General features: G+C 40.7%; 3 protein-coding genes across 8 annotated transcripts; 1 reads left to right on the top strand and 2 right to left on the bottom strand.

Annotated features, from left to right (window-relative positions):
* Positions 1–130: 130 nt before the first annotated feature.
* Positions 131–5190, top strand: LOC106432791 (RNA polymerase II degradation factor 1). The gene is made up of 10 exons (XM_013873636.3): positions 131–468; positions 618–661; positions 910–1033; positions 1119–1233; positions 1965–2485; positions 2986–3220; positions 3312–3588; positions 3747–3905; positions 4082–4594; positions 4669–5190. The coding sequence occupies exons 1-10, from the start codon at positions 270–272 to the stop codon at positions 4951–4953; spliced, it is 2472 nt and encodes an 823-aa protein (XP_013729090.1). The 5' UTR covers positions 131–269; the 3' UTR covers positions 4954–5190.
* A 133-nt stretch (positions 5191–5323) lies between these two features.
* LOC106423079 (U-box domain-containing protein 17-like) lies at positions 5324–8381 on the bottom strand. Its single transcript, XM_048754997.1, has one exon. The coding sequence runs from the start codon at positions 7435–7437 to the stop codon at positions 5446–5448; it is 1992 nt and encodes a 663-aa protein (XP_048610954.1). The 5' UTR covers positions 7438–8381; the 3' UTR covers positions 5324–5445.
* A 203-nt stretch (positions 8382–8584) lies between these two features.
* LOC106423080 (protein transport protein Sec61 subunit alpha-like) lies at positions 8585–11526 on the bottom strand. 6 transcript variants are annotated; one of them, XM_013863864.3, is made up of 6 exons: positions 11380–11526; positions 10199–10564; positions 9550–10132; positions 9349–9473; positions 9128–9263; positions 8585–9034 (listed from the first exon to the last, which is right to left on the bottom strand). In XM_013863864.3, exons 2-6 carry the CDS (start codon positions 10540–10542, stop codon positions 8795–8797), a joined length of 1428 nt encoding a protein of 475 aa, XP_013719318.2. In that variant the 5' UTR covers positions 10543–10564; positions 11380–11526; the 3' UTR covers positions 8585–8794. The 6 variants fall into 6 exon arrangements, with proteins under 6 accessions (XP_013719318.2, XP_013719316.2, XP_013719319.2 ...); XM_013863862.3 differs by having other exon boundaries at positions 10199–10561; positions 11380–11474; XM_013863865.3 differs by having other exon boundaries at positions 11271–11465.
* Between the last annotated feature and the right edge of the window lie 1797 nt (positions 11527–13323).

Below are 13323 nucleotides of genomic sequence, written 5' to 3'. Positions count from 1 at the left end.
AAAAAAACTATATGTGATTTCAAGACTATAGTGGATAAACATTTGGATTTTGATTATTCGAGTGGATAACTCTAATTAATGATGGTCTATTAACCCAAAAAAATAAAATAAGTAAAAAAGAATCATAGAGGAGAGAGAGAGGGTTTCTTTTTGGACAGATATAAAAACTCCTCCTTGCTGCTTCCTCTTCTTCTTCATTACTTCGCGAGTTTGTTTTATTCAGATCTGATTCAACGAGAGAGAGAAAGAGAGAGCTAACGACGGAGAAGATGAGCGGCGTAAAGATCATCGGTGGTGGTGGCGGAGGAAAGAAAAGCTATAACGGGGTTTCAGATATCCCGTCTGGGTCGAGGAAGATGGTACAGAGCTTGAAAGAGATTGTGAACTGCCCCGAGGCGGAGATCTACGCCGTCCTCAAAGACTGTAACATGGATCCTAACGAAGCCGTCAATCGCCTCCTCTCCCAAGGTCTCTCCTTTTTTTCCTAACATAGATTAGACATTCGAAAGTATCGACCTTTCAGCATTTTTGCCCTTCTCCTTGAGCTTAGAGGATGCCGTTAGAGGTAGCTAATAATCTTTTTCATGATACTGATTCTTGTTTCTTGAATTGTTCAGATCCTTTTCACGAGGTCAAGAGCAAAAAGGATAAGAAGAAAGAGGTAAGATCTTATGTTCTTGTCTGCTTTTGAAGTCCTTTTTTCTACACTTTGGATTGATGTCATCTCCTTAACACAAACTATGTTCAGATTGTTTACTTAAGTCTCTCACTTTATGTGTTTCCTATGATTAATCTCAGTGCCTTTCTGTATTTATAACTTTTCTCATATGATACTTGATCCTAGATGTTGTTTTGGTTTCGGTTAGTCTTTAATTCATCTTGTTCTAACATAATGATTTACTGTTTCAGGTTAGGGATATACAGGACTCGCGGCCACGAGGCTACAGTAACAATTACAACCGTGGGACTAGAGGTGGTTCTGATCGGTATGCTGGACCTCGACGAACTGGAGCTTCCTCCTTCAACTCTAGTGGTATATACACTGCTTTTTGGCTTTAGGATACTAGGTTGGATAACTTCTTTGAATCCGTATTCACATGATCTTTTTTTTGGTTCAGAGTCGGGAAGTTTCCAGGGAAATACTACGAACAGGAGAGAGAGCGAGAAGCAGGCGTATGGAGGTTCTTTTTCTTCTACGTCTGGAGTATCGAGCCACCAGCAGATACCACACAGGTTTTCCCTTCAGTGCTCACTTCATCTTTCTTGTATGAATAGCTCCGTGTTGCAATTAGCGTAATGAAAAAACAAGACCTTCTCTAACTGGAAGAAACCGCGACACAAGATGTGCAAATAAAGAACATAGGATAATAGACTGGTTTAAACGAAGAGAGCAAAGTCTATAAACTGGTTTTCATTCTGTGATTAGTTTCTAAGATGAACAACTGATAATGGATATCAACCCATATTGCAATGATTCAATTGGTAGGATTTAGTTAGTAGGCTTTCTGACAGACCATATGTAGGTTATGTTTTAGAGTGGTTTGATGACCAGTCCTTTAATTGTTAAGTTTTTCATACAAAAGTGTCTACACTTATGAACAGAGCTTTAATTGGTTTCAGATGTAAATGGCTTGAAGTATTTAGGTGGCCTATGGCTGTGTGCTAGAAGAACAGAATATGTTATTGTTCCATCAGGATGGAATAGTTTTCTTTCTTGATGTTGAAAGTTGTATGCTGATGCTATGCAATCTTCCATGTACAATTCTTGTCTGATTCACTAGAAACAATGAAATTTATAACATAGAAAACGTGTTATGTACTTGGATATATAGTTTCTATGTAGTTGTCGTCATGGTTTAATGTTTTTACATCTGTTGAAACTTGAGAGGTGTCAGGAATTATAGTTTTTTTCATCTCTACATTTGAGTCGCAGGTTTCTCATGTATGTTGTATATATTATGCAGTGATTCTGTTGCCGTGGACAGTAAAACGTCAACCGTTAGCTCGGGTGGTGGAATATCATCATCACAGCCTGTTTCGGTACAGCAACCTGCATGGTTTGGAGCTGCAGGTCAGAGGTCTATGGCTGACATTGTGAAGATGGGTAGACCTCATACCAAGACAACCAACTCTCAGAAAATTGTTACTGCGGTAAATCAGGAGCATGAAACTGTAAAAGATCAATGGCCCTCAATTGAGAAGCCAATGGCTGCCAGCACCTCTTCTGTGTCAGCGGCACCAACTGAGCCAGTGATATGTAATGGTCCAGCTGATTTCCAATCCAGCGGAGGGGATCAACAACTTAAGGGCCACTTGGAAGATGCACATTTAGCAGAAAATGGTCCCTTTGGAAATCTTGGAAGAGATCATGTACAGGCTGACACTGTCGTTGTTCCAGAAGATGATGAATCTGAAGTGTCATCTGAGTTTGATGATAATCCATACGAACCCCAAACGCAGAGCCATCCTGTTGAGCACCAGAAAGGTACGAATTTTACTTTGTATAAGCGTTTCCAACATGTTTAGAAAATAATTGATGTATGCTTTATTGACAACACTGTCGCTGGTGGAGTTGTTCCACACTATTTAGATCATAATGGCACATAATTTGGCAGATGCTTGATTGAATTTTCTTTTGATGAAATTTCACACACCTCACTGATACTGTGACATGAATCCCTGTGTCTCTGCAACTTGATCATATTAGCTGCTGGAGGAATTTAAAAAAGCTTGTGTAAAGTCTTTTGGTTTCTAATTTGGAAGTCAGGTAGACTAATGAAGCATCTCCTGTATTGGTTTATGCTTAACTTTATTTTTTCACTTCTGTGTTCATTCTCTTACTTTTGGTGGGAGAATGATGCTCATTTTCTGAAGTTCTAGAAATATAGAAACAAACATTTTCGGGAAATCTGCAGCATGTTAGACTTGAATCTTTTTTTTTGCTCTTGATGTTGTCTAACACCGCGTGACAATATTCTTTTGCAGATGAAGATAATGTCTCGTCTGTTGCTGCCAACCTTCAAGAATTAAGCATAGAGAACCATGATAAATACTCCTCTCATGAGGAGAATAGACCTGCTGTCTTAATTCCAGACCATCTGCTAATCTATTCAGAAGAGTGCTCACAGTTAAGCTTTGGAAGCTTTGGATCGAGACCTTTGAACAACAACTTAGAAGAAGCATCTGACGTAGCCCCACAGTTTGAACGTGCTGATGCTAGGTATCCCCTTACTGCTGATTTTCCTTTTCTAAGTAGTTTCTGGGCTCTTTTCATATGTACTCACCATTTGTTGATCGTCTCTTCTCCACAGAAATAACGAGTTCTATGGAGATGAACAACTAGGAAGCACGTCCCACGGAAATATGGTCCATGCGTCTACCGGAGAAAATTATGATGATTCTGCAGAACCTCAGCAAGAGGTTTTGTTGCCAGAAAACCCCGAAACTGCTCATCCGCAGAACCAGTACTCGTTTGCTCAATCTGATCAAGAGTATGCATATGAAAATGCCAAGCAGCAGACGAATACTGCATTTGATGCCTCGCAGACAAGCATGCAGAATCAGATTGCTTCGTTAACAGACGTGATGGTAAGATACGTATAAATTACGACCAAGTGCCCAAGCTTTCACAGCGTATATATTTTAAAGATATATTAATATGGATTGCTGTTCAAATCATCCAAAAGATAGTTTTGTTTGATGTTAATGATATCCTTATAATTCTTTGTTGACATCATTGTTTTCAGCAAGGGTATTCAAACGCTACTCCAAACACACTGTTGGGACAAACAGCACAATGTGCGAGGGAGCTTGAGCTTCAGTACTCAACTTTCCCAGGGGGACAGTCTATGCCATCAAGAAGCAACGATTACTCACTAAATGACCAAAGCATTTCTATGCCAGAGGTGATCCCCTTTCCTGTAGACTAAAACGCTTCTTTTAATCAAACAGTATATCTTTGTATTTCTATAGAACGCTGGAAGCTCTATTGTCTTTCATGCTTCAATGTCTGGTTAGTCCATCAATATTATTTAGGATATTTTTTATTTACAGTGTTTTGGTTATATTTTCTTACACGCAGGCGCTCAGAGATGGTGGTGGTACTCAAACAACGCAGCCAAGCCAGCAGCAGAACTTACCCGGTGCCAATATTGCCACTGGACCAGCTCTTCCTCAAGGACCTCAACAGCTTCCAATGCATCCATATTCTCAGCATACTGTGCCTCTAACTCACTTTGCCAACATGATCAGTTACCCTTTGATGCCTCAGGGCTACCCATACATGCCATCTGCTTTCCAGCAAGCATTTTCTGGTAATAGCTCATACCACCAGTCACCGGCCGCTTTGCTTCCGCAGTACAAAAACAACATTTCCCCCGGTAGTTTGCCTCAGTCAGCCCCCATCTCCTCCCCATATGGATTCGGGAATTCAAGCAATGTCGGAGCCGGAAACTTCTCTCTTAACCAACAACAACAGCAACAGGCTGCTCCTACTGGTGCGACACTTAGTTATGAAGACGTTATGAGTCTACAATACAAACAGAACAGCCATCTATTGTCACTTCAGCAGCAACAACAACAACAACAGCAGCAGGTATGTTTCTCATTTTGCCACTTGCATGGGAAGATGTAAAGGTCTTTGTTTTGACCTTAATCGTTTGATCTCAGAACGAAAACTCGCCTGTATGGCTTCATGGACCTGGTTCTCAAACAATGTCCGGTGTCCAGAGCAATGCGTACTACAACCTTCAAGCACAACAGCAAGCTCAGCAACTACGACAAGCTCAGCAACAGGCGCAGCAGCAATATGGTTCCCTCGGTTACCCAAACTACTATCAGTCGCAAACCGGAATGTCAATGGAGCACCAACAGCGAAACCCAAGGGAAGGTGGCTCGCAAGGCCAGCCTTCAAAGCAAACACCGCAGCAGCACCTATGGCAAAACTCTTACTAGGAGGTGGTTTCAGTCCCGCTCAGGCCTCATGCTTGGCATGTACTATAAAGCTGATAACCGGTTATACAGGTTATCCGTTATTTAAGTTGTTGGGTAGGGAGAGAGGAAAAAAAAAAACGGATCTCCACCATGTCTCTGTGAGTGTATTTATCATCTTTTGTTAACTTAGGGAAAACAAGCAAACTCTAATCTTGATCAATGCAACTAAAAATCAAAAAAAAAAAAGGGTTCCCATCACTGTTGTAGCTTTGCTTCTGTGCTCCACCTTGTATAATTTTTTTTTTTTTTAACAGTTTCAACTTTTTGAGGATTCAGTTCTGATTGAGTAAACGCTCATAGTGCAGAGAGAGATGTTGTTAACAGCTCATAATCATACAATAACATGTATAAAGGTTTATCCTGCTGTCTCCCTTAACACACTTTTTTAAGACATGCATAAATATAGAGATCACAAGAACGGTTCTATAATTCCCTTCTCTATTACAAGACCGTCTATCTCTGTGTGTTTTGGTCGCACCCCTTGCATACCTTAGAGAGTGAAACCGCTTTCCTCTTAGCTCGGTCTGTACCCGTTAGCAAAAGCTTACGCGTCAAGACCGCAAGAGCCGGTGTTTTCACAACCTTCTCCTTCACAACCGCTCCACCTAGTGTGCAGAGTTGTAACAGTGTCGCAATAGCTTTTTCTTTGCCTCTAGGTCTTCCACATCTCATCAGCTCCATGAGCCCCGTCACAACTGATTCCTCTCTCCCTATACTCTCTGCTCCCAAAGCTTGAGTTGCCATCACACCCAACACACACGCAACTTTCTCCGCCACAGACTCTTCCCCTAAAGCTCCAACCAGAGCAGACACTCCTCCCCTTTTTACCACCAAGCTGCAGTTATCCGGATGCAACCATAAGCTATACAAAGCGTAGACAGCATCTTTCTTCCCTCTCACGGTTCCGTTTCGCAGCACCAATGCAAGCGACTCGATGCAGCCATCAGCGTTTGCTATCGTTTTCTTGTAATCATGTACGCTGGAAAGAGTGTACAACGCGGCTGCTGCTATCTCCTTAGCTCTCATCGTAAGACCGGAGACTAGAACGCTCATTATCGACTCGAGACAGTCGTGTTCTTCCATGATCAGACTCCTGTTTGCTTCGTCGATAGACAAGTTAAAGATCGATGCGACTGCGTTCTCCTGCGCAACAGCGTTTTGGGATTTGAGAAGACTATGCAGATACGGGATCGCACCTGCTTCCACGATCAACGTACGCGTTTCCGTTACTGTTCTAGTGAGAACACGGATCTCTCCTGCAGCCAACTCTGAGCCGTGTGCTAGGTTCTGTACGAGAATCGATATAGCTGCTTTGTTTGCTTCCGTCGAAGCTCTTGTTTGAAACACCTTAGGGAGAGACTCTTTAGGTGGTGGTGAGTCATGAGACAAACCGTTTACTTGGCACCAAAGCGTTGTCAAGTGTCTCAAAGCTAGATTGGGAACGAAACTCAAGTCCACGAGCTTCTGTCCTGTTTTGGGACAAGTAGAGCGACCTTCTTGATGAATCCACCTAGCGATGGAGCTTCGGTCGTAAGTCTGTCCGGTGGAGACGATCACAACAGGATCGTTCATGATGTTGAGAGAGATGGAGCAGATGAAATCCTTTGGAAGCGTTGTAAACGTGTTCTCAATCTCCTCAGAGATCAAACCTTTCCTCTGTTTCTTAATCTCGTTACTATCTTCTATCTTGAATAAGAGAAACATAACGTACCGTGTGATATCTACAAACCCGTTGATCACCGACCTCGTAGGCTCCAAGTCACAACCGTAGGTTTTGATCTTTTCTTCAAGAAACTCGATCTCATCTCTGTAACTTGTTGGATCTTTAATCCCGAGTTTCTCGAAGAAGAAGAAGCTTAGCTCTTCCGAGTTTGGTACACTCCCGTTCTCGAACTCGTCGAGAAACGAATAGAGTCTGTTACGCAGCGTCTCGTCGTTGTTATCGTCAACGTAGTGCTGCATGTGCAAGAGCTGGACTTGCTCTCTAATGTCGTCGTTTAGGCAGAGACTCTCAGCGGGGAGGAGGACATCTAAGAGGGTCGAATAGTCTTTGCTCAGATCGTGGAAGAAGCTCGAGAGCGAGGGGCTTTGCAGCAAGAGCCATAGCTTAGAGGAGTGAGCGCAGTAGCGGAGGAGGAACTTCGAGTGGTGGAGGAGGAGATAGAGCTCCTTGAAGCAGAGCACCGCCGTGGGATCCAAGCTTGACTCGGGTGCGAGGTGTTGGAGCAAGACGGCGATGACTTGGACTTTACGTATCAGGGAACGGGTGTTTCTACGTTGGAAGGAGAAACGTGCGTTGCTGAAGCACGAGACGATCTCTGATGAGGTGGAAGATAGTGTTCGAAGGAGAGGGACGTCGGAGAGATCAACCGGTGATAGAAACGCCTCCAGCGACGGAGATTGCCTCCGACGTGAGGATGCGAACATTGCTGAATCAGTGGCCATGTGACAACGAAATGAAACAAAAGACAGTTAGCTTTGTCTGAGTCTTTCTTTTTTTTTTCCACGTTAAGATGTGTGTTTGGGTAAGAACATCAATGAACAAGAGTGATTGTATTGGAGAAAGTGGTAAGAGATGGTTTGGGATTCATGTTAATGTGATTTAGCTATTTATAAATTTTTTTTACTGAATAGTGATTCATCTTTTTAATTGTAAAATATACATTAAGAAAATGATTTAGTATGTATGATAGTCCGTTAAAAAAAAGGAAAGTTCCCTAGATCTTCTCTCTACAATAGAGTATGGAGACCATGAATGGTGGAATAGAAGTCAAAGTGTAAGCATGTAGTACCATACGGATCTAAATGACCATCCTCTCTATTTGCTGGTAGTTGGGATTTTAGATAATCGAGTTAGTGTTGTTATTTGATTGGTGTCAAAACTAGCTTGGGTGGCTATAAACATGATTAACCGATTATTGTTTATTTGATTTCTAACTGTTGAGTGTATTTACCATTTTGTGTTAACTTAAGGAACAGGCAAACTCTAATTTGGATCAGTGCAACTAAAACTAAAGTAAGAAGCAACAGTTCTCGTGTCTTTTTAACTTTTTGCCTTTGTGCTCCACCTTGTATAGCTTTCTGTTTAACTAGTTTTCAAGTCAAATAAAATGATCCACATAAACAGAGATATATGTATGGTACATGTGTTAGTCACCAAAACTTTCAGACAAGAAATTAGTTAGAGGAAGAAAAAAAACTTAATAAGAAGGGATTTAAAACGCGTTTGGCAAAGCTCAAATTCTCGTTGGAAGACTTTCTGTCTTTACTGTAGGAGGTTAGTTAGATCCTATGAAAGAGTAGAGACCATGAATTCACAAGTCAAAGTATACGCATGTCACGTATCATAACTATTATCTTGCATTAGCTTGTGGTTGACATCACTTATCCTTGTAACAAAACCATCACTGTAGTTTCTACTGCTTCTTCCACAGTTGAGGTTTTTCTGCTTAGCTTCAGTTCCACCACCTCTTAACATCGTTGATGGCTTTTCTTTCTCACACTGGCTACAAGAAATATATTGCTTTGAACTCAAATATGTAAATTGTTTATTTGGTAATGAACTTCTAGAAACATTCTTTAGAAAAGCGTCTATCACCAAAAGGTTTTGACATTTAATAAAAGCAACAAAAAAACATAAACTGTATTTAAAAGAAAAGAAAAACTACAAGTAAAAATTTTGTTTAAACAACAAGAAAGGACTACCCCAAACTGTGTTAGAACCCTTTGAGGTTGGCACATCAGAAGCTAGCGTGCCTTCTCTGCTTTTGCCTAAGCAAAGTTTTACAACTTTGTAGCTAACTTAGAACCCAAAGAAGCCGAGTTCACTTGCTTTCTCCTTCTCAAAGGTCTCGAAATACTGATATATGATTGTGACCGCCAAGAGGATTCCAGTCCCTGACCCAATGGCTCCCATGAAATCAGCCAGAACGGTCAATGCACCGATGCAAACTCCTCCGAAAGCTGCTGCTGTTGGGATGTACCTGTTCAGCTCCTTCTGCAAGTTTGACTCTCTGTGTCCTGGCATCACCATTTGTTGTTCCTGTCACACATGGAGTTTACAATATCAAATACCCAAACACACCATGTAAGAACTCATGTGATGTACTGAGAGAGCAGTTATGATTTTTATTACCTTAAGCTGCTTAGCTACGTCCCTAGCAGAAGATCCGGAGACCTCAATCCATGTCTTTGAGAAAAGAGCACAAGCAGTGAGCATGAAGACGATGTAGAACAGAGCATGGAACGGGTGAGCTGCCATGTCCGAGAAGCTGCAACCATTTAAGTAACATATATTCAACGAACTGGTTGCTGCATATAACATTCTGATGGATTAAAACAGATACTTTGCATTACCTTGCTGGAGCTGTGATGAGGTAAGCCAGACCACTAACTGGAATAGACTGCCCACTGTACTCAGATTCTTTCCATTGTCCCAAAAGGTTTACAAAGAAGTTTCCACTGAACTTCCTGTATAGAAGCTGTTCAACAAGAAGAGATTCAACATTAGCATTATGTTATTGTGGAGATGATTCACTGTAAGGAAATGTATGTTACCTGGGAGATGAAGTAAAGGTTTGAGACTAGAGCGGATTGAAGAATGATGGGCATGTTAGAGGTGTAGAACAGCTTGATTGGGTAAGAACCCTGTTGCCCACGGGCATTCTTTGATCTCACAGGCAAAACCACACGGAACCCTTGGAAGTAGATCACAATCAAGAAGATCAAGACTGTGGCTAGCAAGTTCGTAACGTTTGGAAGGTTCTGACGGTAGAATGCTTGGCGGAGAGCTGCAACCTTGTTGGACTTAGTTATCAGCATATGGAACAATGCGATAACAGCGCCTTCAAACTCAGCTCCACGGCCGGTGTTGATGGTGGTTGGGCTAAACGCCTTCCAGATAATGCTCTCACAGATGTTGGTGGCGATGAAAAGGGAGATTCCTGAGCCGAGACCGTATCCTTTCTGAAGAAGCTCGTCAAGGCAGATAACAATGATTCCGGCAAAGAAGAGCTGGAGGATGATGAGGATGGCGTTTCCAACACCGAGTTGACCAACGGGGCCATACATTCCGGAAAGAACGTATGCAACCGCCTCACCGATGGCAATCAGAATACCAAGAAGCTTCTGAGCACCATTCCTACAAAGCAAGTTGAATAAGAACTCACACAGACACAGAAGCAGCAACAACAACAATAACACTTACAAGAGGGCGCGGTCTTCACGGACATTGTTGTCAACCTCAATAATCTTAGAACCAGCCAAGAGCTGCATCACGAGCCCAGACGTGACGATGGGAGTAATACCAAGCTCCATAACAGTCCCACGGTTGGAAGCAAGAATGACACGCATCCAGTAGAACGGATCCGCGCCGGTGGTGGAGTGGATTCCATAGAGAGGAAGCTGACTGCAGACGAGAAAGATGAAGAGAGAGATGACAGTGTAGATAACCTTCTCTCTGAAAGGCACCTTCCTGTCAGCACTCTGCACCTCAGGCAGAAAAGCCAAGAAAGGCCTCACCAAATGCAAAACTCTGAACCCTCCTCCCATTCTAGTATCGTTGATCCAACTTCTGTACAATTCCACACGCACTGACAAAAAGTTATAAACTTTTCATGCAAAATTCAAATTTATTCAAACACCACCCACAAACTTATTTCAAAGTCAGCTTCTGAAAATTATGAAAAAATATATAATTCCACATGCATTTGACATAAAGTTATAAACTTTTTTCATGCAAATTTATTCAAACACCAAAGTCAGCTTCTGAAAAATTATGAAACCTATACAATTCCACACGCATTGACATAAAGTTATACACTTTAACGCAAAATTCAAATTTATTCAAACACCAAAGTCAGCTTCTGAAAATTATGAAACCTATACAATTCCACACGCATTGACATAAAGTTATAAACTTTTCATGCAAAATTCAAATTTATTCAAACACCGAAGTCAGCTTCTGAAAATTATGAAAAACTATACAATTCCACACGCATTGACATAAAGTTATAAACTTTTCCATGCATCAATGCTAACAAACACGAACTACAATCAATGAATCAGAACAATTTTTCGTAACCCACTATCAATACGAGTCGAGGGTAAGAACAAAGATCGACACTTTATTAGGCTAGAGCTAAAGTTATCTCAACCCAGCTGATCTAAAAACCCAGATCTATCGAGAATGCCTCAGACCCATACATGAATTCAATACAGATCGTTCAATAAAACAGATCTAAAGGAGCATAAACACAGATCTGATGAGAAAGACTCACAAATGACGATGGAGAAAGAAAACAATCAGTACGAGAAAGAATCAGAGATCGGAAGGAGATTTATAATGAGGAGAGAAACGAGTAGCTTCGATCTATGAAGAGAGATCACCTTACGAAAACCGACGGCTTCGATGATTTTCTTGCCCTTCACACGGAGAAAAGAGCTTTGATGGTCAACGAAAGACGAAGGTCGCACCCAACCTTATAAATTCCATTTCAGATTTTTTTCTTTTTTTTTGGAATTAATGCGTAAACGTGTCAAGGCGATGCGAGACACGATAGTTCAACCAATCTCTGTCTGCCACTTCAGCTTTGCTTTTTGATCCAGATTGGGCCGCGTTTTGTTTTTGTTCGGCTGTTAGTGGGCTTTAGATTTGTACGTAAACAAGTTGTTTGTGATTTTTTTTTTTCTTTGTTGTCAACCAAACTAGTCAACTAGCCCTGGGCAAAATAACCGTAACCGAATAACTGAACCGAAACCGAACCAAAATATCCAAAATCGGAACCGGACCAATACCTTCAAATATCCGAATGGTTCTTATATTTTTATATCCGAAATAACCGAGCCGAACTGGAACCAGACCGAGAACCGAACGGGTACCCAAATATATAAAAATATTAATTATATATACATATAACATCACTAAATCTATATTTTTAATTTAAAATTCTATTAAGAGTATCTGAAAATAGTTGGGAATAACTAAATTATTATAAAGTATCCAAACTACCCGAAAGTATCCAAAACTATCCGGATAGTTTTATCCGAAATATCCAAAGTAATCCGAAATATCCAAATTTTTTTATCTAAATCATCCTAATTATTTGATATTTTACCCTAAATAACCGATATTTTATCCAAATTATCTGAACTACCCGAACTATCCGAACCCGAACCGGATCCAAATGAGAACCGAACTTTTTCCAGATATTTTGTGGTTCCTACATTTACTATCTGAACCGAACCGAACCGAACCCGAAACTATCCGAACCGAACCGAATCGAAAATAAGTCAAGTACTAAATGGATCCTCTAGCTCTAATCCGAACTACCCGAAACCCGAAATACCCGAACCGAACCGAACCGATATCTGAAATGTCCAGGCCTATAGTCAACAGTTGTTAGTTGTTTTATTGTTTATGTATCAAGTAAAAACTTTTGACTTTGGATTTGCATTTAAACAGTTGACATATTATGTGTTTAATAAAGTCACAAAGAATGGAATCAATCACTCAAGATTTTTTTTGTGAGAAATACAGAGAGCAATTAATTAGCAAAACTACTAGATGGATTTGATGGAAAACATAAGCAATATGGGGTCAGTCACGCATGCGAGCTAGCTTGGCTGATAAAATCCAAGTCTATACTCTAGACGTCGAGAGTGTCATCAAGATTATTCGAGAGACTTGACATCGAGATCGGCAATCTCCAGCCTCCATGAGTCATTTATCTGCATGAGAAGAAGATTCGCAAACATTTTTTAAAAAACAATGTACATTACTCACTTACCTGCTTCATGAATTCAAGACCTTCATGCATCACTTTGCATCTATTGATGGCCACGCGAAAAGAAAAGAATATTTGTTTGTGGCCATGTTTTTAGATATATATTATGAGTAGTTATTGAAACATAACAAAACATGATATGGATCCAGGAACTAGTGTCTACTTCGACTAGCTATAGATCCAAGAGCTTCATTTTTACTAAAAATGTAAAATGTAGTTAACCCAAAATAAATTTAGATAAAATATTGGCACAAAAGAATTACCGGGCAAATCTCCTTTGGCAGAGAGCTTACCACAAACATAAATGCATATGCAAGAATGGAGTAATAGTTTCCTGCCAAAGGAGATCTTGCCCTGTAATGCATTTGCACCTTTCTCCATATATCTTTCAGCTCTAAACTAATTGTTTGTATTGTGTTTATATATAACATGCAAGAAGCATATTCAGTGGCACTATCCTTCTGATCTAGAATATAATCTCACATACGTACGCATATATAATTATCTATTAAAGAATATTCCCCCCATATTATACGGTCATCAGAGC

Source organism: Brassica napus, chromosome C4 (genome assembly GCF_020379485.1).
Source record: "Brassica napus cultivar Da-Ae chromosome C4, Da-Ae, whole genome shotgun sequence".
Lineage (NCBI taxonomy): Eukaryota > Viridiplantae > Streptophyta > Magnoliopsida > Brassicales > Brassicaceae > Brassica > Brassica napus.
The sequence above is the reverse complement of the archived record's forward strand: the minus strand, read 5'-3'. Positions and strand labels throughout refer to the sequence as shown.

Excerpts from the sequence above, each read along its gene's own strand:
- LOC106423080 (XM_013863864.3), bottom strand. The coding sequence starts at position 10,542 with ATGGGAGGAGGGTTCAGAGTTTTGCATTTGGTGAGGCCTTTCTTGGCT. Across the intron at positions 9,474-9,549 it reads ACCTTTACTTCATCTCCCAG|CTTCTATACAGGAAGTTCAG; the intron begins GTAACATACATT and ends CTTGTTGAACAG. Across the intron at positions 9,035-9,127 it reads ACGTAGCTAAGCAGCTTAAG|GAACAACAAATGGTGATGCC; the intron begins GTAATAAAAATC and ends CATGTGTGACAG.
- LOC106432791 (XM_013873636.3), top strand. The coding sequence starts at position 270 with ATGAGCGGCGTAAAGATCATCGGTGGTGGTGGCGGAGGAAAGAAAAGC. Across the intron at positions 2,486-2,985 it reads TCCTGTTGAGCACCAGAAAG|ATGAAGATAATGTCTCGTCT; the intron begins GTACGAATTTTA and ends ATTCTTTTGCAG. Across the intron at positions 3,906-4,081 it reads AAAGCATTTCTATGCCAGAG|GCGCTCAGAGATGGTGGTGG; the intron begins GTGATCCCCTTT and ends TCTTACACGCAG.
- LOC106423079 (XM_048754997.1), bottom strand. The coding sequence starts at position 7,437 with ATGGCCACTGATTCAGCAATGTTCGCATCCTCACGTCGGAGGCAATCT.